We start from the raw sequence: 25,918 nt of genomic DNA on the forward strand, positions 1-25,918 counted from the left end.
ATCTCAAAAAATCGGAGCCATGACCTTGCCTGCAGATGCACTGGTCTTTGCCTTCTTTGGTGCTGGTTCTTCCTTTTCAGTCCATTGTTTTGGTTGCTCTTTTGTTTTGAGTATGAAGTGATGGACATACGTTTCATACATGGCTAGGAAAAGTTTGAAAAATTCGGCTTTATTCCTGTTAAACATTGCGAAACACTGGATAGAAATATCTTCACGAAGCTGTTTTTGTTTCATTGCGAACAAGCGCGGCACCCATTTTGCGCATTGCTTACTCATGTCCAAAGTCAGATAATATGTGATGTATCGCACTTTTTGAAATGCCTACTTTCAATCGACGATCTACTGGATGATCGCTTTGTGGATTTCCTCCAACATTTCTGGAGTCGTCACTTCGTTTAAACTCTGCTACCCAATATTTTACTGTTGATAACGGAGGAGCATTCTCACATAACGGTCAATGATTAATTTTTTCCATGTTTACAAATCACTGAAAACATCCACTATTGATGGCGGTTAAACAATAATAAATGACGTGGCGTCTTCAAACTTGAAACATAAGCTGATAGATTGTGTATTTTCCAATACAGTGGGATTTGTCAAGCAACTACCGCCATTTCCAGATCAGGCAAGGTACTTCTGAGACCATTCATGTATATATTAAATAAAGAAAATTTTATGATTAAACAAGTATATATTTATAGCAAAATTCCACCTCTTTCCATTTATTTGAATATTATACCTACATTAATTCATCTAAAAGTTATATCTCAGCTTTCGTAATATTACATCATCACTCAATAAGTCATGTGACTGACACACAGGTGGCCCTGCCATTATCAAATCCTTATAACGTTTATGAAGTACCAACTTTCAAAAGACTATGTGTAAAATTTCATGACATTTCAATTAATCAGAAAAAAGTGACAGTTATTTAAGTGAAACTACTTTTGTTATTTTTAAAAAACTGGAATCAAAACAATTTCATGTATTGATTTATCATGAAAAAATTTTATACAAGCTCAGCAATGGCTTCAAAAACTATTTGTTATTGATTTGCTGAATTTAAACGTGATAGTACAGACACCGGTGATGGTGAACGTTCTGGTCGTCCAATTAAATTGGTTACTCCATAAAACATTCAAAAAGTTCACAAATTGGTTATATCAAATCTTAAATTGAAATGGCGTGAGATAGCTGAGGTTGTGAAGATATCAGAAGGCAGTACCTTTACCTCAAGTTATATTTCCATTTTAACTTCCATAACGCAATTTTATTTATTTTATTATATTAATTTTAACTAACATAATAATTGGAACTATTATTGATAGAAAAAGGAAAGACAATTTTGAGAATTCAAAAAATGTTAAAATCCGTTCAGTCAACCCGAAGTAATTTATGTTTAAAAGAAAGTGCTTAAAATTTAGGCTATCTGAGGATATCTCGTAATACGAAAAAGATATCGACATGCGGTTTTCGCTATTCTGCTGCTAATTTGGTCTACTTTTATATCCCTCAATTAAAACTGCATGTTTCCATTTAACATTTTTTAAGGATAGCTGGATTTAAAATAAATAATTAGCGCCCTCTAGGAAATTATAACTCTTACATTGGTAGGAAAGAGCTCTCTTCAAAAAGACTAAGTTTGCATAGATGGGTTAAGTAGAACTGGACTTACAGGAGTTTTTTCATAATAAAGTTCCCGCTTCCCCACCCCCTCTTATTTTAAGAGATAGACTAAAACTTGTCAAATCAAATATACGCTGAATTTCTTGAAGAATTCGATAATCATAGTTTAAATGCATCTTAATCAGGCAATTATTCATTTTATAATTTTTGGTATTTAATTACGCACTCTGGCGATGGACCTACAGCTCTGTAAATAATTTCCAGAGTTTTCTCGAAGTCACTTTTGTTATAAATTTTTTTTCCCGAAGCTGTACTATAAACGGTTCCCAAGATATGGCCGAAAGCCATTCTTATTGGGACACCCGGTACGTTATACTTAAATTTCGGTATAAACTATGACATACATTTCTTTAATTCCTCATTTGTTGGACCTTCTGATATGTTTATGTTTCTAAATCTTCTCGATTTTAGGTCTCTTTTGTTTCAAAATTAGTTTTTTTAATAATTTTTGAAAGATTAAAATAGATTAAATTGACATTTCGAATTAAGTCTTTATCAAAATATATATGAGATGGTATATTCTTAGCATATTGGGAATGCTATATGTTATATCTTGTGTTATCTGGGGTTCTAATCAAAGAAATTGTGAAATAAACGATTTATCTTTCTTATTGCTATGTGTAAACTGTTTCATTAATTGGTATAATTAGAGAACTTCCTTGGTTGTTCAATACTCTTTTATCTTAGTTCACTATCTTTTCAAAAATTGTGTTCAAAGTTCGATGTCTGTAAATAAAATCGATTCAAAATAATAATATACAGGGTTGATATGGAAATATACCACCCTCTTTATTTCGTTCATAGAAAATATGCAAAACACAATACGCTTATTTTAAAGCTTGGACGAATACAACTCCTACAATAACAAATGGAATTGGGGATGTGCGGATTAGTATTTTTAAGGGTTATTGAAATATCTGTTCAAAACTAACGAAAACCTGATCTTTTTTTTTAATATGTTCGGTAAACTTGACCATGAAGATATTTTATATGAAAACTGTTTTGCAATCATTCGATTCTTTTTATTATATTTTCGAACTAGGATCGTTTATTTTCCAAACTATTGCTGCCAGAAGTTTTCCACACACAGTTATTATTTTCCCCTCCAAACTTTCCTCTATGGAAGAAATGTTTTATGAACATAAAAAGAAACGTAGAGGTGTTACGTAAGACGATCGGGGTGGCCATTCTATTACTCTTCTTAGACAAATCTATTTATCACAAAAACTTTTCACAAATACCCTGAAAATATTGAAAAAATATTTGCACACATTTCGTTTTGATCATAAAGATATTAAATGATTCAATGTTTTTATACCATTTCGCCAGCAACAACCTTTCTTGGACAATATCAAAAGTATCAATCGTAGAAACAAACTTTTGACTCCGCAGGTCAACATAATTCCAACGAACTGCTTATCATTTGAAGTTTTTGTGACTTTTGTGACAGGCGTAGGGTTGCCATCTCTAAAATTTGAAAACCAGGACAAGACGCGTAAAAGCCCCTGGTTTTAGAGCCCAGAACACCAATTAAATTTTGAAATAAAAATTCTTAAAGTGACGAGACCATTTTAGTATCCAGCGTTATAATTTTTCAGGTAACTTTCAGGTAACTTTTATTTCAAAATGATAGATTCCACGTCCACTGGCAGTAAACATTCGCAGTGTCGTATGCCGTATCTTTTCCAGTTTTCAGAACTTCAAGTAAAGTTGTCAAACAACTGACTGGAACATGATCTCCTCTGGTGATGTGGACTTCGAAATTTCTAGATTCATAAAAACAATGACTAGTCTGGCATCCAATTTTTTCCCTCAGGCGTATAAAAAATAAGCAAAATAAACCCTGGTCTGCTAAAGAACATGCGATCTTTATCTTACATAAAGAAATTCTCTGATAGTGTTTTCTTCAAAAATTACGTGAAACTATACAGAAACATTTATCATAAGACAATAAACGCAGCCAATACTATAACAGGGCACTCTTCAAATCTCATAATGTTTCTAAAGAAACATGGTCCATTATGAATGATCTAAGAAATAAAGTTTCTTCAACAAGCATAATTAATAATTACTTTGTGAATGTAGGCAAAAATTTATCAAATTCTATAACTCCTTCTCATGATCCGCTTTCGTATATTCCTGATGCTAATGTTAACCTATAAAGTTTCTTCTTTATGCCCATAGCATTAGCAGAGCTTTGCAGTACAATTAATGACATCAAAAATAAATACTCATCTAGAACCGATGGACTTACATTGAAAATATTTTCGAGTCTGCCCGATGGCCCATCAAATCACCTTAAACTACTTTCATTAACGTTTTATATCAAAATGACACTATTCCCAATTGCCTTAAGACGGCTATAATTATACCTCTGCATAAAGGAGAAGATAAAAATCAAGCATCGAATTATCGCCCAATTGCACTCTTTCCGACGTTATCTAAGATCATAGAAAGATTGGACAACCAGAGGCTTTTATCATTTCTGTTTAAATATAAAATACTTACTACCCATCAATATCTCCTAAATAATGTCTAATTTAGCTAAACAGCCATCACTCCACTGCAACAACTTTTTTTCGGATGTGTTGATCATAATATTTTAGTATTGCAAATTGCAGTACTACGGCTTCAGAAGAACACCTCTCGCATGGTTCAAGTCATACCTTACCAACAGAAGTCAGCTTGTAAGGGTTGATACAACGATGTCTTCTACAAGCCAATAGAATGTGGAGTGCTCCAAGGCTCACTACTAGGCCCTATTTTGTTTCTTTTGTTTATAAACGACATCCAGTGACATAATCACCCTTAAATCATGGTGCGATTCTAATCTTGTCTGTCTCAACGTTTCTAAAACCATAGTTTTATCATATAAAATATATTTCAGCCTCTTTTATTGAATAACACTACCATTGGCGTCGTTGAATTTGTAAAATTCTTAGCGCTTGTTGTGGACAATTCCTTCAAATGGGAATTACATATTGTCGCCTTATCTAATATATGAAATTCATCCTGTTTTGCGCAGAGATCACTTTCTAAAGAACTGAATTTGTCCAACTCCTCAACAGTTTATTATGCTCTTATTGAGTCGCATCCCCGATATGCCCTTCCTTTCAGAGGTACGTGTGTGGCGATTCAATTTCAAACTAAGCAGTAGGACTCACTCCAGGGATTTCTTTAAAAGATTAAAAATTCTGACTCTTCCTTCCTTATTCATCTTTGAATCCGTTTGCCTAATTCGTAAGCACATTTCAGAGAAATCGTTGCACGGCTATCCACTTAGGAACCTACTCCACGTTCAGAATCATTTAAGGGCTCGATATTTACGAAGCAAAAAAATGCACAACCATTAGCCAATTGAAATCAAAATCGATATCATTTTTTCCCGCAATTTGCAATAATTTTAGGGTATATTTACTGCAAAGTGTCTTCTACTCTGTATTGTGAAAAATATTGTTGGTTCCATACTTTCCAAATTTTTAAACCAAGACTACGAACATAGCCCCGTTCGAGTGCTCTAGACTGTACAAAAAGAAAGCTTCTTTCTATTCACGTCACGTAGTCCTACATTTATTCTTTAACGTTATGATTTTAGTTCAACTATACTAAAAATAATATTTTTTCAGTACAAAATGGCAAAGAAAAAAGCAGTTCGATACATGCACAAGAACAACACGAAGACATCATTCAAAAATGTATAGGAGTGTTAGGAAAATGGCACTTATGGATATGTTTTATAATATTCCTAGTAAAATTTGGGGTTGCTTGGCACCAGCTTAGTATAGTATTTTTAGCACCTCCCGTGAGCTATAGCTGTGTCAATAACGAAACAGACGTATGTTCAAATAAATGTTCTCGTCACATTTACGATATGTAAGTAAATTAAATATATCTAGTGATTCATTGCAAGGGCGTTTGTATAATTTATTCATATAGAATTTTTTTATATAGAAGAGAGTAATGAAATCTTATTACTAAACTCTATTTGAAAAGAGCGTAAATAAATGCTCATTATAAATGCAAAACCCTGAAATTTTTAGTACGGTCATTTACGTCCAAAATTTGGAATATTTAAATATGCCAATGATAAATAAGTAACTGGACAGAGATCTATTTTCCCCATAATTGACCGTACTAAAATGTAAGCGGTTACCTAGATAATCCGAATGGCCATACTTTTCTTTTCAAAATTGAAGGATATCTTTATTTCTCTTTCTATTTTAATACTTCCACACCAACCTCTGAATCTGCCCAAAAGTAAGAAGACCCTTACCATCATAGCTGTTGCAATGGGTTTTTCGTAATTAATAGTATATTATTATTACTCTTCAATATATACACTTATATTTATTTAATTATTTACAAATTTAAGTATATACATGTAAGTATGAAAAATAAAAATACAAAATATACTAAACTATACATTACTATAATATATATATATACTATATACATACTTATATACTACACATTACTAGATTATTATATACAACAGTCTACAAATATTTCCTGTAACATATTTAAAGTATGTACATATTTGCAATATATGTATTTTATTTCGAAGAACCTATTTTAAATTAAATTGTTTTTCTCAACAAAAATTTAGTTCATGTAGAATTTGCCAAAGCTTATTTTTGCTGATTGTTGGCCATCCATCTTTCAAAAAGGACGCCAAAATTTTATCAATGGTAGGAATTTTCTTTTTAAAGTAAAATGAGTGGACTTTCCTAGGGATTGCATATTTGTAATCTTCATCGATGTAAGCCTTTCGCCTTCCTGACCGAGACTTTGGACCACTTAAACATCCACTTGTTTTCCTTTCCTTAAGAAGTTTGTAGACCGTTGGTTTTCCTAGACCTGTCATCTTCGAACACATACTTGTTAGATGGCTTTCTCGTTAACAGAGAGTGCATGCGTCTTCACTTTATGTATTGGAGTATAGTTTTCAAAGGTCGACATATTGAAAATTCACTAAAGTTTTGTAAATTTTTCTGTGACAAACACTGCGCTAGAAATGCAGTTGTGAATTTTCTTTTATAGGACTTTTTCTTAAACAACTGAAACTTTTCAATAACCATTTAAGTATACCTCATATTTTAATCTTTTATTGCCCTCTTGCAAAATGTACCTAATTATCGTTTTTCCCAGAAAACATTCTACAAATCGTTTTTAAATTAAGTGTCTGGTATAGGTATATACTACTAGCAAACCTGGCGAACTCCGGCGAAAATTTTTTTTGTTTTATATTTGAAAAGGAAAAATTTTATTTCATTTCACAACAGTAATGAATTCATTTCGATCACAAAAATGAAGTGTTATTTAGTTGAACTTCTCTAAGTAAATGAAAGTGAATCCAAAGTAAATACTGAATCGAAGCGTTATACGTGTCCGCAAATTATCCGTTTCATTGAAGTGCTCTTTGGTTAACCACATTTTTTGTTTTTTGGTCTGATGTTAACACAAACAAAGCGGATGGTTTCCCAACTCGTATAACTGCCCATGTGAAAAACAATGATTTTCTAAATTTATCCCGCAAACACTAAGCGATTGGCCTTGCTACTTATAATTGTCATTGCGAACGCAAGGCGAATTGGAAATTGAAATCGTTTGAATTCCAACGGAATCATTGGTATTCGAGGAATAAATACATTTTCACCTGCGTACTTTCCGTTAATAATGGTTGCCTCAATCAAATTCGGCTTAAGTCTTTTTACCGAAAGTCGAGTACCGTTGCAAAGTCGCGGTGCATTCAAATTACGCAATATCATAATAACTGTACCAACTTTGAGTTGCAAGTTATGTGGTGGAAATCCTGGTAACTCCAGAGAGTTCAAAAACTCCGTTGGATAATTTACTACATCATCGGGATTTGTTATGGAATCGACGGATTTGTATGTCACCAAATCGCCAGCAATTTTTGATTGAATGGTGAAATTCAGTGCGTGTACATCAGTATTCTTGGCGGCAAGAATTGCTCGTTGACTTAACCAAGTATAATTCTGATAATTCTCACTAATGTTTGGGAAAACATTTTCAATAAGAGCTAATTGAGAGTCTACAAATCGGTAAAAGTCGTTGGTAAGAGTAATTAATCCAGATGTCGCATCAACTGGGACTTTTCCATTTTCAACAGCTAACAATTGTTTGGAACATTGTGCAGCTCTTTGATCATTTTGAAGTTGAACTCTCATATTAGTGGTTAGCGATAATTTTTTTACGTTATTCCATAAAGGTGATGCTTTCAGGCAAGCATTCAATTCATTTGCAGGCGTTCCACGGGGAATTACTGGCATCGTCTGCCTGAAATCGCTTGCCAACAATATCATCAAGCCGCCAAAGATGTTGTTATTTTGCCTTCAGTGTGAAGTTAAGTGCTTCAAGTGATTTCTTATGTGCCATTGTGCACTCATCCCAAACAATGAGCTTGCATTGCATCAACAATTTTCCCATTACACTGGATCGGGAAATATTGCATGTTGGAGTATCAATTGTGTTTAAATTGAGTGGCAACTTAAGCGCAGAATGTGCTGTACGACCGCCATCTAGAAGAGTCGCCGCAATTCCAGATGATGCTAACGCCAAAGCTATGTCACATCTTGATCGACTTAAAATATTGGTTTGTAGTACATGCTATGTATCAGAGATGGCGTTGTATGTGGAAAAAGATTTTCCCGCTTTTTTGTTGAAATTTTTCCTGAATTTTTTTTGCTATAAACCTCACGGAGCCCGAGACGTTTCCAACGATTGCAAAACCGTGGAAATCGGTTCGTGCGTTCTGGAGTTATAGCGTGAGGAAGGAAAACCCGACTTATTTTTATATAGTAGATAAAGGGCGTAAAATATTTACCTGTCAACATTATTTCTTTCTTAAAATACCCCAAAGGAATTGTTTAGCCCGAAAAGTAAGCATAGTTGGAAATTTGAACTTGATGCAATAAATTTCTTAGGAAATAAATGCTAGATTCATTTGCTAATGTTTAATAAAATAAAATAATAAATTGTTTTTAAATGTGACTACGGCTATGGCGGCCAGGAGGGGGATTGATTTATCACACTACACTCTTTCTGAATGGAGTATAATTCAAAATGTTCATTTTAAATATTATTACAGAATAATTTAAATATTTCCTCAAATTTTCATAAATGTACCTGAGCTAAGACGGGCTATTATTGATCTTTTATAACTATAAGCTGTACAGAACAATAGAAAAAGGTTTCGCATGGTCAAAAGCCCCGTTTACATAGCCGGATCATAAGATTTATAAGTTACCTATTTGTCATTCTTCTTCTTACGACGCCGCCTCCCTACGGAGGTTGGCGATCAAAATGGCTATTGTCGCACGAGAAACCGAGCCATCTGCGCAAGTCTTTCAGCCATGAATTTTGTCTACGGTCGACCAACCGTTTTTCTTCGATCTTCCCATCTATTTCAGGGGGATAATCTCATATCGCTAGTCTTTAATTATATGTTTTAGGTACTGCAACTTTTTCTCCTTGATTGTCGTGAGAAGTTCTTTATGTTTACCCATTTGCTGTAAGATTTCTATATTTGTCTTATGTTTTGTCTAAGATATCTGCAGCATTAGTCTGTAGGCGTACATTTCGAACGCATCAATTTTCTTTACTGTGGCCGCATTCATGGTCCTACTTTCGCATCCGTACCGAGGAACGGGAAAGATGTAACAGCGAAGCTTTCTGGTCCGGAATTCCAGGCTGAGAATGCGGTTTGCCAGAAGTGTCTTCATGATAGTTTGGTTTTGAACGTATTCATATAAACGCCGAATTGTTCGCTATATTCTATAATAACGTCCATAAGAGATGGAAGTTCTGGTAGGCTACTGGCCACTACCACGGTATCATCTGCGTAACGAAGATTGTTTCCATTGATCTTTACACCTGCAATTGTATTCTCGAGAGCTTCGCTGAATACTGCCTCAAAGTAGATGTTAAACAGTAGGGGAGACAATACACATCCTTGTCGCACGCCTCTTCTTATCCATCTCTTCTGATGAGGACTGTTGCTGTTTGGTGCCAGTAAAGTCCGGTTATGATCTTTAGATCTTGTGCGTCGATGCCGGTTGATCATTTTTTAGTGTGATATACAGTCAAAACCTTTTTTATTGTCAATAAAGCATGCAAATACATCAGCATTCGTGACTCTACATCTCTGAGTCAACACATTCGAGGAGAAAAGAGCTTCCCAAGTTCCCATTCCGTATGCGAAGAATCAACCAGAATATCTTCAAGGCATGGAAGGGGAATTATTCATGCGGTATACGTCACATTGTGATGCATTGTTTTTCTTTGTCAAATTGTGTCAAAAGTGGATATTAGCCAGTCTGAGGGTATTTTTCTGACTCTGTGCATACGATTGAATATTGTAGTAATAAGATTTAGACCAACCCCGTCCTCCGCAGCTGCGAGTTCAAAGGTTTCCGCGAACACATTGTTAGGAGCAACAGCTCTTCCGTTCTTTTGAAGTTTAATTTCATGTTTAACTTCTTCTTCGGTAATTTCGTGGCTCATTTAATTGGTTTCGACTGGATCTGGGGGTAAGTCTGGTCTCATGTCTTTAAAAATGGGTTATAACTGGGTTGTAGTCACTGTTGATGTTTGTTCCAGGATAGGTTTTGACTGCTTCAATGAATTTTTTATATTCGTGTCTAATGAGAATGAAATCTATTTGATTTCTTACAATATGTCCTTCGCGATCAGCAGGTGAACGCCAAGTATATAACCGTCGCGTTTGGAGTGAAAAAAGTATTGGCAATGCTTAGTTTTAGTTTGGAGCAAAACTGTGCCAGTCGGTCGCCTCTTGTATTTCATTCTCCCAGACCATATTTTCGGACAAAGTCACCGTCATCGGTTCCCGATCCAATCTTTGCGTTAAAATATCTAAGAATCAGTACAATTTCATCATTTACGTTAATTTCATAGCTTCCTTCCTGGAGCCTCGCATAGAAGTCTTCATGTTATCTGTTTTATCGTTTGTTGGAGCGTACGACTGTATGAAGTTCATGACACGATGTGAGGTGTTCAACTTCAGTAGCATGTCTCGGTCTCCTAGTGGTATAAAGTCCACAACAGATTCTTCCAAATCGGACGTGATTATGATGACCACCCCATACCGGTGTTTGCGATCATCACCGCAAGAATAATATATGACACCATGTTTGATTTTTTGTGTTCCCGAGCCGGGCCATTTGACTTCGCTAAGACCTAATATTTTGACTTGTAGTCTATCCATCTCTGCATCAATGTTGACAAGCTTCCCGGTCATATATAGAATGCGCACGTTCCACGTGGCAATTCGTGTTGTTTTGTTGTATATTTGGTACTTGTTTGTGTTTGACGGGGGGATTCTTAGCACCCTTTCCCCATTTAAGGGGTGTCCCGGACTGAGGGCCGCGTTTGTTTTTGTATCAGCCAAAATAGCCTCACCAAAACCGGTGAGGCTATTTCAACTGCGCTTTTCGCGTCCGAAGTAACACCGTTTTAAGAAGCTGAACTTCCTACGCTATGCTTTGGAACTAATGAAAATGCTGCCTTTTATCAGGTGCTAGTTTTGGTCCGCCCTGAGTATTTCATTTCCTCAGTACTACCTATATCTAGAAGGCGCTCCCCTATCTGCCATCAGAGGAGGCGCCCGATGGAGAACTAGCAGTCCCACACGCCATTAAAAATTGAAATTTTCTTTTATTATAATTCCAAAAATCTTCTTATGCATTCATTTGACGTTTAATTAGCTATATAGATATTAGATTTCAAATGAAACAATACAATGCGCATGAATTACAAGAGTAGAGAAGAACGGTTCTTAATTTTTACGCTCTTCATAACAGAAGTTACACAAAAATGGCCCTCAATCTTCGTAGGATATACATATTTCGTGGAAAACCTCAAACATTTTAAATATTGTACTTAGTCGACTGCTTGCGAGTTCGTGTAAATTTCAGTGGTGGCTGGATTAGGGATGGTGAATGTTCCCAAAGAATTTTCTCTCGCTCGTCCCGCATACCAGGGACGAAAAGCGAATTTTTCATCCCGGCGAGAGAAAATGAATATTTTGTTGAAATCACCAAAAACTCAAAAGGTATCAAAAGATAATTACAGCTCACAGTTTTATAATACTTCAGGGGCATGGATCCCATGGATGGATAACAACTCACGTTATTTTTAGAGCACATCTCGATTAAAGAGTGTGCAGTGTTGAGTAATGTTGTATTTAATTATGTTTCTATTTTTAGGTCGGTGTTCACAAACACAATAACCTCGGAATGGGATCTAATATGCTCCAAATCGTACCTTGTCAGCTTGACTCAAACATTGACGATGTTAGGAATTTTAGTTGGAAATATGTTATTTGGATGTTTGTCAGATAAGTAAGTATTTCGTCAATATTATGCTCCTGTATTCTCTATAGAGTTTTTGATATCAATCGGTAATACTCAATCAATATTACATGTAGAAGCGATAGTAGTCAGTATAGTCCATTCATTTAACTTGAATGGAAATGGCAAAAATTAGGCTAATTTCCTCAAACCACCAATGATAATTTATTACAATCACTGGTTTCTGATAAGATTATTAAATGAAACCAGAGCCCATAATAGCTACAACTTAAATACAATATGTACTACTACGATTGTCTCAGAAGTACCTGGCACAACAAAGAAAACAAAACAAATTTTTGAAAAAATATATTTATTTAAACTTTTACCAGCGATGTTCAATAAGTTCGATACCCTTTTTATAATAAGAATCGTCAAGCTCCTCAAAATAGCCATTAACTGCTAACTTCACCTAACCACAGAGCAATTGTTTTAAGTTTGGAAACAGAAAATAATCCGAGGGGGTAACAATTCAAACTTTAATTTATTCATTTTGGCCATTCCAATAAACGATGTGTGAGCTGGTGCATTGTCTTGGTGAAACGACACTTTCTTTTTAGCCAAATGCGGCTGTTTTAAGTTGATTTCTTCACTCAAACGTTGCAATAGATTCCCAAAATACTCGGTGTTGATAGTTTTTCCTTTCTCAAGATATTTTATGAAAATTATCCCACGCTCATCCCAGGAAACCTACGCCATGACATCGCCTGCAAATAAAACGGTATTTTCCTTCTTTGGAGGTTCTCGCTTTCCGCTCCATTGTTTTGATTGTTCTTTCGTTTCGGGTATGAAGTTATGAACTATTATTTCAATTTCAATTAAAACTATTGTATCACATAATGATGACCAATTTTTTCCATGTTTACAAATTCACTGAAAACGTTCACTATTGATGGCTGCCAAACAAATACTAAGCAACAAGGCGTCTTGAAACTTGAAACATATGCTGTATAGATTATATACTTTCTGATACATTGGTATTGTTTGAGCAACTACCGTTATCTCTAGATTGGGCCAGGTACCTCTAGAGATATTCTTGGGTCAAGTAATCACATTTACTATTGAAACATCTACTATAAATAAAAACGTTGATTATTATTAGTTATTCATTATTCTTTTGAATATTGGAAATCAAACCACAATCCACACAAATATTTCAATATTCACCTTTTATCGAAAATATAATCTACTGTGAATGGACCTTGAAAAATGTACAATTTTTTGCATCAATTTTAAACCATCTTATATAATATATATAATAATATGTAATATAATATTATTGAAAAAGGAACAATATACCGTAAGAAACATATAAAATATAGTGGTTGTTCAGTTATGCTGAATTTTTTTAGTTTGTCTACTTTTTATTGAACTTGAAAAAGTTAAACAATATTTGAAAACCTGAGATCGCAATAATAAATTGAAAATGTATTGCCTACGACTACATGTTGTTGCATACTACTCGGGAAGAATTTTTTCTATTTTTCCAAAAATTTTCTTTTTCAAATTTGATATTATTTTATTATCTGAAATTTTCTCTATATTTTTGTCGAAGCTATTAAGTACCATCATGGTGAAATTTTTCAATAATGTTGGAGTTTTCAATGCACACTTATTTAAATATTAATTCTTATAGAATATAAGAAGCTCTTGTCCACTGTTTATGTCATCAGAAGCTTCTAAACTGATTTTACAATCTTTGCAATTGCAGCGATCTAAACATTTTTTAATTAAATAACCCCCAAAACTTATTTAAGAATAATCATTAGTGATGTTAGTTATTCGAGATAAAAGTGTGCTATATCGCTTAAATTAACTAATAATTATAATAAATAAGCATATCCTCATCAAAAACCTATATGTTTGCCTCGTGAAAGCACGAATTTGATATTTCATTCTCTGCTGGATAAAACAGAAGCATAATTTTCATGTATAACTTGAGAATGGAAGAAATTATAATTTTCTTCCTAATTGTTACTATTTTGTCAATCTGTTATGGCATAGAATATAGTATTACAATATGTGATAAAAAACAATCTATATACATTTGAACAGGTGAAATTTTTGCCTTATTGACAGGATAATTTCCAAATATAAACACACAGACTAAACACTTCCTTATTATTATGTGCTTAGTTCATAAACATAAAAAAATAACAAAAAACACTATTTCAATTTTTGTGAAATATTAAAGTTCAGTCCTTTGTATTCGGTTAGTTGTGTTTATGTTTAAAATATTTTCCAAAATGTTTTATTCTATTCTGTTTGTCTTTACTATAAAGGTGGCTTCTAAGTTTAAATTTAGGTACGATTCAAGTACTTTTGATAAGTTCGTAAGATTGAAGTAAATCTTTGTACTCGTACAATATGCAATGCGACCATAATACAAATAAAATCATTATCAGAAAAAACTATTGGACGAATTATCTTTTACTTGACGATAATTAAATACCTAAATGTTTAGTATTGAACATTTGTAAACAGTAATTTATTTACATTCACTATTTTTTATTCCTTTATGAAAAATAATTATCTTAAGAATAACTCACTCGAGTGTATGACTTTACAACACAGCTTAAGGGTTGAATATAATATTTTAAATAATTTTGGCGCCATCTGTTATTGGGGTAATTCGGCAACCAAAGCTAAGAAAAGACGTGCTGTGGACGCCTACTCTCCACTGCCATTTATTGGTGGCTTCTACCTTGTCAAATGATATCCTCATAAGGTTAACCTACTGTCCTATTCTTTATACAATGGTATTGACTTTGCCATTCTAAAGGTAAAAAATTCTTTGAACAAATTTTTCTATTCTAACACTCCCCTCGTGGTGATTTTATTTGCAAAATATTGTTTGACAGATGCCCAAAAAAGATCAATGGAGTTAAGACAGGGGCGATATGGTGGCAACCCCGAAGAGTTGTACATCATTATAATACAGAATTTTTCCAAAGTAATTTATTTATCACCACGTCGTGTTTCCAATCTTATGCTTAACGAATTTAAATTCATATTATAGACGGAGATCTGGCTACAAAAACAGGGTCGGTAAAGTGTGCGCCATTTCAGCTTGCAAACTGGCGGCCTCAACTTAGTACATCAAGAAACACCACTTTTTAAGACCAGCACAGGTCGGATATGAAAATTCCTGCCGGTTTTCTGGAACGAAAAAATTGGGTGAAAAACCTCATAACGGGCGCGCGTGAAACCTTTTGCAACGTGGGGTTTAAGCCTCAAATAAGAGCGGTGTAATAGCGCAAGAAGTTTTGAAGGCCGGAAAAACCTCGTAAGAAGTGATCGAAAGTTTTTGGGGTCGCAGCTAAGAGCAGTGTGATAGCGCAAAAAGTATAACTATTCCCAGAAGTTTTAAAAAAAAAATTCATCAAAAGCAATTGACAATTGGCGCAGTACATGAATTAAAAAAAATTAGAAGCCCGTTTTTTGCTTTGTCGGCGGCGGCTCGAGTAGGTGAAAAATGAGTGAGCGCTATAAAATCACGCGCGCGACAAAAAATGATTAGATTTCAGCGAGTTTTCATCGTATTCTGATAATTTTTTATTAATTTCGGGTAGCTCAAACAGACATTTTGGATGGAGACATCAAAAATAATTTTCCATAAAGCCGAATACGAAAAATTTTCATTTCAAATATACGCCGATTTTTGTCCATTTTTTCGGAGATTTTCCGGCCTGCAAAACTTCTTGCGCTATCACACTGCTCTTAGTTGAGACCACAAAAACCTTAAAAAAAAGTTCCGCTCGCCCACGTTACGAGGTTTTTCAGATGAGTTTTCCGGCACATTCGATCCCTTCTTACGAGGGTTTTCCGGCCTGCAAAACTTCTTGCACTATTACACCGCTCTTATTTGACGCTTAAACCGCACGTTACAAAAGGTTTCGTGTGCGTACTTTATGAGGTTTTTAAGATGAGATTTCCGGCACTTGGAAGTGGCGTTTGGTGATGTACTAAGTTGGGGCCGCCAGTTTACAAGCTGAAATGGCGCGCACCTTATCGACCCTGTTTTTTGTAGCCAGCTCTGGGACTATTAAGAGGTCTTTCACTGGATGTATAACTGATTTTATAAACTCATCGGCGAAATTAAAATAGACGTCTACTTCCTAGAAACAGTAGTGAACAATTTAATTACGAACCTCTAAGTTTTATCAAGAAAATAGGCATTAGCCACATTTAGTCTCGACTCTTTTAATATTTTCTTGGCCGAACGATGTAATACAATTTTGATACTAGAAATTATGTACTCTTTTAGGTATGGTAGAAAATCACCTCTTGTTTTTGCAGTAACCCTGCAAGGATTCGCAGGATTAGGTGCAGCTTTTTCTCCCTGGTTTTCTTTATTTCTAGTCATGAAGTTTTTATCTGCTGTTGCTACAGGCGGTACTATGATAACCAGTTTTGTTTTTGTCATGGAGATTATTGGTAAGAAAGAAATTGGATAATATGTTTTTTTTTTGAATATAAGTAACCGGTATAGTAGAGTTAAGAGTTATACAATAATTCCACCATAAAATTCTTGTTATAATTGTTAAACTCCTAGAAGAGCATCTTCGTCGAGGATATCTAATAGTACAAGTTAATGATTATTTGTTTTTTTAGATATACGAGTAATCACAAACATTAACTACAAACAATTGTAAAAACAGTTTTTGTTATGTTTGTAGTGTTTTTTAATATAAAAACAGAGACACGTTATAGATTCTAGGTTGAAAAGTTTAGCTATAATACTGTTGAACTGAATAAATCTTGGACGTTGTCGATTATTGCTGTTTTTTAGCGTTAATATCACTGATCAAAATTTTTAAAATGGCATACATAACAAGTTAAGTATGTTATTACCTCACCTCAATTCAGAACTATATAATTTGTATTTATGAAAATACTGATTATTTTTCAAGTAATATTCTCTATACCTAAATGCCATAAATTCGAAGTTATAGCTACATTTACAGTATCCCTACCAAAGTTACAATAAATATTGTACCTTTAGATAGCCACGATTGGAAAAACTCGTTTAATTTGAATATTCTTTAATAATTTATGTGCTAATACAAATCTCGTAACAAGGTCTAGTGTCAGTGAATTAGTAAACAAGTTTAACGAAACTGGTTCAGTAAAAGATTTATCCAAATCATGGCGCAGAAAACCTTCAACAACTGAAGACAAATTTGTGAAGTAGAAAAATTTCGAATTTTAGAAAACATACAATAAAGACGATTACAGCACATGCTCAAAATGTTGTCCATTTACTTCAATACAACAAGCCATGCGATTTTTAAGACTTTTCAATACATTTTGCAACATCCCTGACTGCTCAATTCTCCTAATCTCTGTGGTAATCCTATCTTTTAATACCTGAATATTGGCAGGTTTTGTTTTATAAACGATGGTTTTTATGTGACCCCACAGGAAATAGTCTAAAGGATTCATGTCGGGTGATCGCGGGGGGCAATTCGATAAAACCACGCCTTCCGATCCATCTTCTGGGAAAAACATTATTTAGGTATTGCCTTAGCACATACGCATGAGGTGGGACACCATCTTGTTGTAGCCAAATATTGTTATTGTCTGAAAATTTCTAATAATGAAGTTTCGTTTTAAATGTAAACGAAAATACTTATTTGGATTTGGAAATATCCGAACTAACTCAGGTATAATAGTATTTTCCAATAAATCTAAATACGCCTGACCATTTAAGTTGCCCTTAAAATAATTGCATCGTTTTGATTTTTCCATTTTTCCAATATTAGGTCTGCAAACTCCTCACGTCTATTAAAATCTTCAGACAACTCTTGAACCCATGTTACTTTGTATAGATAGAATTTATTATCACGTAAAATTTTTATAACGGATGTTTGCGAAATATCAAGTTTCCTGGATATTTGTCTAGTACTCAAGTGTGAATCGTCGTCTAACTTGACACATACAGATAAAGCTTTGTTTTCAGTTGAAGCAGTTTTTCTGCGCCCTTATTTGGATAAATCTTTTACTGGACCAGTTTCGTTAAACTTGTTTACTAATTTACTGACATTAGATATTGTTATAGGATTTCAGTTAGGATATAAATTATTAAAAATATTACACGTTTTTTGTTGATTTCTACGCCTATAATCATAACCTAATATCACTAAAATATTAATTCGTTCTTTTTAAGATAAACTATCCATTGTGATTTTCAATAAACCTCAACTCCAATAATTTCCATATCCACCTAAATGTATTATTTTATGGCATTTATGTATAAGAAACATCAGATGAAAAATAAATAATAAGTATTTCTTAAGGATTTCGAAAAGTGAAAAATATACAGGGTGATCCATTTGATATATAACGGTTGGTAATGACAATTGGTATAAAATATCAATTTGGCTCGATATAATTTATTGATTGAAAAAAAATTGTTAATATTGTTCTTTAACGTCTTAACAAGCTAATTTTAAAGTTTGAAGTTAGAAATGCTCTTTATTTTTATTTGATACAGTTGGTACGACAAAAAATTTTAATCATTTACCATCAACACACAGTAACACATACATGACCTTTGACTTTTCAATCAATCTAATTTACTATTTATGGAAAATAATGCCCACTTCCTTTTTTTTTCTGAAAATTCAAAATTTAAAAATAATTTACTTTAACCTTAGATATAATAGGAAGTGACAGCAAAGATATAGTTGAATTCCTAAGATTAGCTAATATCAGTCAAATGCTTAATGGTAGCTGCATAATGAAAAATTTTTAAAAATCAAATCAGTTCTATAATCACTATAGCCAATCAAAATTTATGGTCAATTTCACAAATTACCCTGTAAATTAATAAACAAGAAGAGTTGACACTTTTTATTAACCTAATGATATCCTACAAGTATGTAATGTTCCCTATGACTCATTCTGTATTATATTATTGTGTCTTGTACAGACTCTCAATGTAGACGAGATAATCTATCGTTACTTTAGATCCTTTTTATCTGTGGTAAATGGAGAGCACAACACTGAAGAAGTGAGAAATCGTCCACTTCCGATCGCATTTAGCATCCAGAAGTACTGTTAGCGTGATCTTCACTGTTAAAGGTTTCAGCTTGAAGCCTCAATGCTTCCACTCCTCACTCTGCATTTTGGTCTCTACATCATATTGATTGATTTGACATGACTCATCATGTCCTTAGACTTGTCTATACTGTATTAAAAGCAATTGTTCAAGTATTTTCGAGTTAGCTTGTGTAGATCTGTTAAAATTCCTAGTACCCATCGTGCAGACATTCACACAGTAAGTACCACATTATTTTGTAACACATGATCATCGACTTTTCTAACATATTCGTGTAAGGTAGCGGCTGTGGGTGTTCAACCTACCTGTTCGATTTTTTACCTCATTTAGAGTGAAGATACCATCACACTTTGTCATATGAAACTGCAGATTTCCCTAATGTTTCCACTAAAGCTCTGTGTTAAGGTCAACTTTTTTAAACGCAAGTGTTCAATCACCATACGTTTCTCCCTACAGGTTCAGGCTTAACATTTTCTAGCCCTAGTGTATATTGTTTACAATGTGATGTAATAATAAATAATTTCTATTTATAAATGAGTCAGAGTTGTAGCTCTGTTATCCAAAGTTTTTTTATGTCTATATTAACACGATAATATAATAATCTTCAATTTACTTTTTAGGTACCGAATGGAGGACAGTTCTGGGCATCTTGTACCAAATACCTTTTAATTGCGGTCATCTTTTAATGCCTTTGTTCAGTTATTACGTGAGAGATTGGAGGAATTTCCAAATAATTATATCAGCACCATCGCTACTTTTAATATCTTATTATTGGTTACTTCCCGAATCTCCAAGGTGGCAATTAGCTGTTGGAAAAGAAAATATTGCAATTACAACATTAACAAAAGCAGCCAAATGGAATAAATTACCTACCGAAAATATCGGACGAAACGTTAACCAATATTTAGCTCACAAGAACGTCGGTAGCAATGAAATTCATAAAGGAAACATTTTGGATTTGGTTCGAACACCTATTATGAGAATGTATACGATAGCTGTCGGATTTAACTGGTTCGTGTGCGGATTTTGTTTCTTTGGAGTATCTCAATTCATTGGTCAACTTGGAGGAAATATTTTTATTAACGTAGCAATATCGGCCATTATTCAAGTCCCTAGTACAATTTTCGCTTGTTACGCTACTAAAGCTTGGGGAAGAAAAAAAACTTTACTCATAGCTAATATCATTACTGGTATAGCTATATTCGTAATGGGTAAGTAGTGTATTCCTCTGATATAATTCACAAAAACATTTAAATTAAAATTAATATGAACATATGTTTCTTCTAGCACTAAAATTGTTTTTTAATGTTTAAATATACAATGCAGTCTATTTGTATGGAATAAATTCAATTTTAGCGTTATTATATATTATGGGAAAACAAACTGAAACAGGCTCAAACGCACGTCTGCATTGTTTTGTTCGCCTGATGTTCGTGCTCTTATATGCATGATATTTGATTGTTCGACGACTCAAATTGGTCCCTTTAAATCTTGCTGGCATTGCTGAATGTACATATAACCTATTAATAAATCAAGTTGTGAGAAACAGTGACTCAATATTGTATTCGTTTGCTTATTATTTGACTTGCCTTTCACAATTATAGAACACGTATATTTATTAAAAACGTATACGTTTCTGTTATGATTTGAAACTATTTTCAAAAAATGTTAAGTACAATATGTACAGGTACGATAATGGCCGTTGTTAGCGGAAGCTCACAAAACGTGTTTATTTACATGAGAGTAAAAACTGTTTTTTCAGTTATTAATTAATAATTATTGATAAATTAATGATAAATTTACTATGAGAGTAAAATTAATATGAGATCTGCACAGAAAAATCAAAATTATACGTATAACAGTCACTGCTACGATCGAAACAAAAAGGAAATTGAAATTATGAATAAGAATTTTTAGTACTATAATTATTATATTCCATTGCCATCTTGCAATCGTATTGCGGAACTGTGGAGAAAATAAAAAAATCGCAATGAAAAAAGAGGGGTTGATCGAAGAGGAGTGAAAAATTCAAAGTAATATAATATTTTTTATTCTAAAAAAATTAAAATCTTGCCAAAAAATTAAAGTTTGTAATTAACAAATAAAAAATCGTAGATGATTGAAAATGTAGGGTTGTATGTATTTTTTAATGCTGTATTATAAAAAAATAAAAATTTTATCTAAAAAATAAAAACAAAATTTACAGATGGACTATCCTTAACATTTAGGGGGATGAAAAATAGATGTTCGATTCTAAGACCTACCTACTCGCAAATATTCATGAGAATCGGTCAAGCCGTTTAGGGGAAGTTCAATTGCAAATACCGCGACACGAGAATTTTATATATTAGATTATAAGCAACCCCTAGAAAATTTTAAATGAGAAAGGGTGTAGCACCTTGTTGTAAAGAGATTTTAGTCCCCTGTTCAGCAATATGAAGTTTTTTTGAATCTGGTGCAATCATAACAGAGAAAATTAATTTTTAAGATGTAAAATTTTGATAGTTTCACAAAAATTTACGTAGAATGAAAATAAGAATGTTCCATAATATTTAGAATGTATTTTTCAATGTAATTTACAATTAAATTGAATGTTCAAATTGATCACCATTCACTTCTTGACAATAACCGAGACGATTTTGGAATTCTCGTAGGTACAACATTTTGTATGACCTCAGGGGTTATTTTGTTAATTTCTTCTGTTATTTTAACTTCTAAATCATGAATATTGTCTGGTCTATTGAAATATACTTCAAAATCTGAAGTATAAGCCCATAAGAAGTAATCGAGAGGAGTCAAATCGGGAGATCTAGCTGACCATTCGAACGTTCCACATCTTACAATCTACCTATTGGGAAAAACCTCGTTTAAATAATTCGTTTAAATGCACTGTATGTGCAAAATAGATCTATTCACCCATTTGGATGATTAACATCATGAACAAGTCTTTGTAATGTAGGAACTAAGAAGTCAATCGAACAATCTACCTCATCATTAACTGTGCCTTCAAAAAAATAAGGGCCAATAATTTTATTGTTGATGATACCAGTCCAAACGTTCACTTTTTTAGGATATTGAGTGTGAGGACAAACTATCTTGTTTATGAATTGCAAATCTGCGTCCATCATCAATTAACAGTATGAAAATATTATCCCCCTCCTGCACCACCTCTGAATTATAGGCACCCCGTCGAAAATTCTAAATAAGAAAGGGGGTCGTGTGGTACCTTGTTGGTCGGAAACGAATTTTAGTCCTTTGTTCAGCAATATAAAGTTCAGCTATCTAAAGTTTTTTTAAATTTAGTGCAATCATAACCGAGAAAATTCATTTTTAGGATGTAAAATTTTGATAATGTTTATATCACAAAACTTTATGTAGAATGAAGATAATAATGCCGCCTGTGTTAAAATTTAAACCATTGTTAACCTTGTGCTGCAAGTGGCCATAAGAATGCACCTGAAATCGTATTTTCGGTGAAATTTGTGGGGAAGAGATTCTTGGAATTAAAATAAAATACATTTTAAACTTTTATTAACAAATAGGTACTTAAAGATCTTATAATATTGCTATGTAATGTTTGATACACGGGTTCTGGCTATATCAGAACAGCCACAATGCGTTCTAGCAAACGCAAAGCGCACAGAATGCGTTGTGGTTTTTGAGCGTAGCACATATACCAACATCTTCAAAGTTGGAGCTTCTTCTAATTTTCCGCTCCAACGTTTTTTTACATCAATATCTATTGATGAAATTATATGGTTTTATAACGAATAAATTTTTCATTTTCAGGATTTGTACCTAGAGATCCAAGTTGGATTAAAACGACTTTATCATCAATAGGGATGTTTGGCCTGGCATTATCTTTTCCCACGGTATACATTTACTCGGGGGAACTATTCCCAACAATAGTAAGAAACATAGGTGTAGGCACAGCATCAATGTGTGCTAGAATAGGATCGATGATAGCACCTTTTGTAGCAGGTATAGTTGAGCCGTGGATTCCATCAGTCATATTTGGAATATTACCATTAATAGGAGCAGTTTTGTGTTTGAAGTTACCAGAAACCCTTGATTGCAAACTACCTGATGATATAGAAGAGGCTGAGGCACTAGCAGGAACATCTAAGAAAAATTCAAATACATTGGCGCTCTGATTGTTAGAACTAGTTAAATTATCGAAAAAAGCTTTAGATCAATCATTAAAATAAGAAATAAAATATTTATTGGGTAAAAACGGGTTATACTACGCACTTATTAAAGTAAAAAACGATATAGATATAGGTAATACAACATATTAAAGCAAATCAAAATCAAATTAAAAAATAGAACACGCAGTGCAGATGCAGAAAACTGCATATGTGCTATATTAGGTGCCCGAAAGGCAGAGTCTGCAAATGTATTACTAAGAGTGCGTATTCATGTGTTTTGTTAACTATTGGGTTTTCAGAAACTACGGTCGGATTAACACGATCATGACATGAATGTTCGGAAAGTAATCACTTTTAATTTGAAATTTGTACCTTTCCTCAACTGATAAAGATCTCATTTTGGCTGATATTGATCTACCTAATACAGGATCGTAGTTTCCGGAAAGCTCTTATATATTCCATATATAAATCAGTGTTTTAAATGAAGAGTTCATTTATATTGCATAAACCATATTTTGTATAATTAGATATTGAAATATATATTTTTCTTTTTAGTATATATTTGTTTGATTTCAAAATCAATGTTTCCCAATACTTTCATCATAATAATGCACACACACAGAGTCCAAACTCTCCCCTTCCACAATGCATTCTACAAAAAGACTCCAAGACGAGTTTTTTACCATCCTCTACACCATCCAATGGGGTCGTCAGTCTTTTTTTTGTTGCTCGCTCCCCTTCCTACTTTCATGGATTTTGTGGAAGTGCTTGTTTGTTCGTTTTGACGTTAGATAGTAGATGAAAAACTTGAAAAACAGTTCTTACTCGAGTCGTGCCAATCTTCACGAATTAGTAAACACTCTTGGTAGTCCATCGCCACACTTAAAATGCATACAGCATGAGAGGGATAATGATAGTCTTTATTAGGAAAGACTTCGTCTTCAATTAAAGCTTGGATCGCCTTCTGATGAGTCATACTCATCCTATTCACTAGGTAGTCCACGTGGATGTTGAACATCAGGAATTAGTCTAGTATAAATCCCGGATATTTGGTCTTGCGGTTCTGGGTGATTATTTCCCCCGCGATGTTCACGTAGTCTCTTGTTGATACTGCTTGGGTCTTCTCCGCTTATCTATCACATTATATACCATACATTGATTTGGTACATGGCTCTCTGAAGTCCTCACGAAATCATTTACTGGTGGAGATAGCAGCATCATCTGAAAATTATCAAGATATTTTAGGAATGTCTGCCATGCAGATGCTGTAGAGCACGAAAGGAGTAAATTTCTCCTTGTGGTACTCCTGTCTCTACCCATTCCATTTCGAATCTGATTCTGTTGGTCTTGAATTTTCATGTGGTCTATAAGAAGAAGATTTTAATGAAAAGGTTATTGTGAAATTCTTGGATGACGTTTTCTACCATCTTCAGGAGTGAATCTTAGGCGCTTTGTTGCTTCCTCAATGAGATCTTTTCTCCTCACAAATTTCCCATGGTTTGTGTTTTTTAAAAAAGTTTTCTGTATCTGGGAAGAATATTAATGAGTCTGTAGCTCTGCGAGCGCTTCGGACTGTTTTCACTCTTTCTAATCTTGATCATCTCCGCGTCTAGATAGTGCTTGGTACCGCTTCTCTTATCGGTGAGTCTTTTAGGATATTGTGGGTTAAGCCAGCTAGGTATCTCTAGTGCCTTGTTCGTTTGCGTGGTCCGCTTAGTAGTAATGCCCAGATTTCCTTCCTGAGTCCCTGGTATGAGAAGTACGTGTCTTCGGTTTTGTTCAAGGTAAATTTAAGCTCAATGGTTTGTCAGGCAGTTTCTGCTTTCTCTTCTTCCGTCTGGGCTAGTCCGTTGACTGTGTGCAGCAGTGTGATCAGTCTTCTTACTTGCCTCCAGATCTATGTTTATCCTACATATTGACCCGAGCTAGGTAGCTTAATATCAATAGCTGTCAAACTCAAATTAAACGACGCAATCAAATGACGGATGACTGTTGACAAGAGATGCAGCTTTGAAGTACGAATGAAATCATAGACAAAGTAATCCTAGACTGCGCTTTCAATAAAATTCATGTTCCGACTTTAGAATGACATACAAAGAAAGTTACGCTGTCTCTGTCAAGGGTTCCTTTTAAATATTTTGTACTGTACTCCTTCGTCCGTTATATTTCTCTAGATCTCTAACTAGCTCTACCTTAGACCAGAGGTTTTAGCAATCACCGCACAGTGGAAGAAAGATAGCTCTACCTTAGACCAGAGGCTGTTTCTTTCCAAAATGACACATTTTTTCAAAATAGAAATTATATATATTCAGCTGTCTAAATTTACTATGTCTATGAATGAAATATTTGCATCACGAGTGTTATGGCCACGACAACGATAAACGTTGGTAATAAAAGTATCAAACGTTGGTAGTGCGTCCACATATCTACGATATCTAAGTCTAAGATTATATACTCTGTGTCAATCGTCAATTCTCGGCAGAAACCAGAAACTCTGAAGAAAAACACGTCATTCGTGATGAAAGACGATGAAGTGTTTGCGCTAGCCTGGCTTGTTTTGTGCAAAAAGAAAATAAAATCACGAAGTGTGTGGTGTAAAGATTGATTTCTTAGAAGAAAGTCATTCTCTC

The 25,918-nt window shown here is 33.9% G+C and overlaps 1 protein-coding gene across 2 annotated transcripts in view; it reads left to right on the forward strand.

Annotated features, from left to right (window-relative positions):
• The window catches only part of LOC130440866 (organic cation transporter protein-like), a 64,707-nt gene extending 40,862 nt beyond the window's left edge, over positions 1 to 23,845 (forward strand). For both annotated transcript variants that reach the window (XM_056774252.1, XM_056774253.1), the window contains exons 2-6: positions 5,313 to 5,559; positions 11,934 to 12,068; positions 16,345 to 16,514; positions 19,761 to 20,351; positions 22,930 to 23,845. In XM_056774252.1, coding sequence (XP_056630230.1) covers positions 5,313 to 5,559; positions 11,934 to 12,068; positions 16,345 to 16,514; positions 19,761 to 20,351; positions 22,930 to 23,294 — 1,508 coding nt within the window. In that variant the 3' untranslated portion in view covers positions 23,295 to 23,845. The remainder of the gene's footprint in view (positions 1 to 5,312; positions 5,560 to 11,933; positions 12,069 to 16,344; positions 16,515 to 19,760; positions 20,352 to 22,929) is intronic.
• The last annotated feature ends 2,073 nt before the right edge of the window (positions 23,846 to 25,918 follow it).

This window comes from Diorhabda sublineata, chromosome 2 (genome assembly GCF_026230105.1).
Source record: "Diorhabda sublineata isolate icDioSubl1.1 chromosome 2, icDioSubl1.1, whole genome shotgun sequence".
In the NCBI taxonomy this organism is placed as follows: Eukaryota; Metazoa; Arthropoda; class Insecta; order Coleoptera; family Chrysomelidae; genus Diorhabda; species Diorhabda sublineata.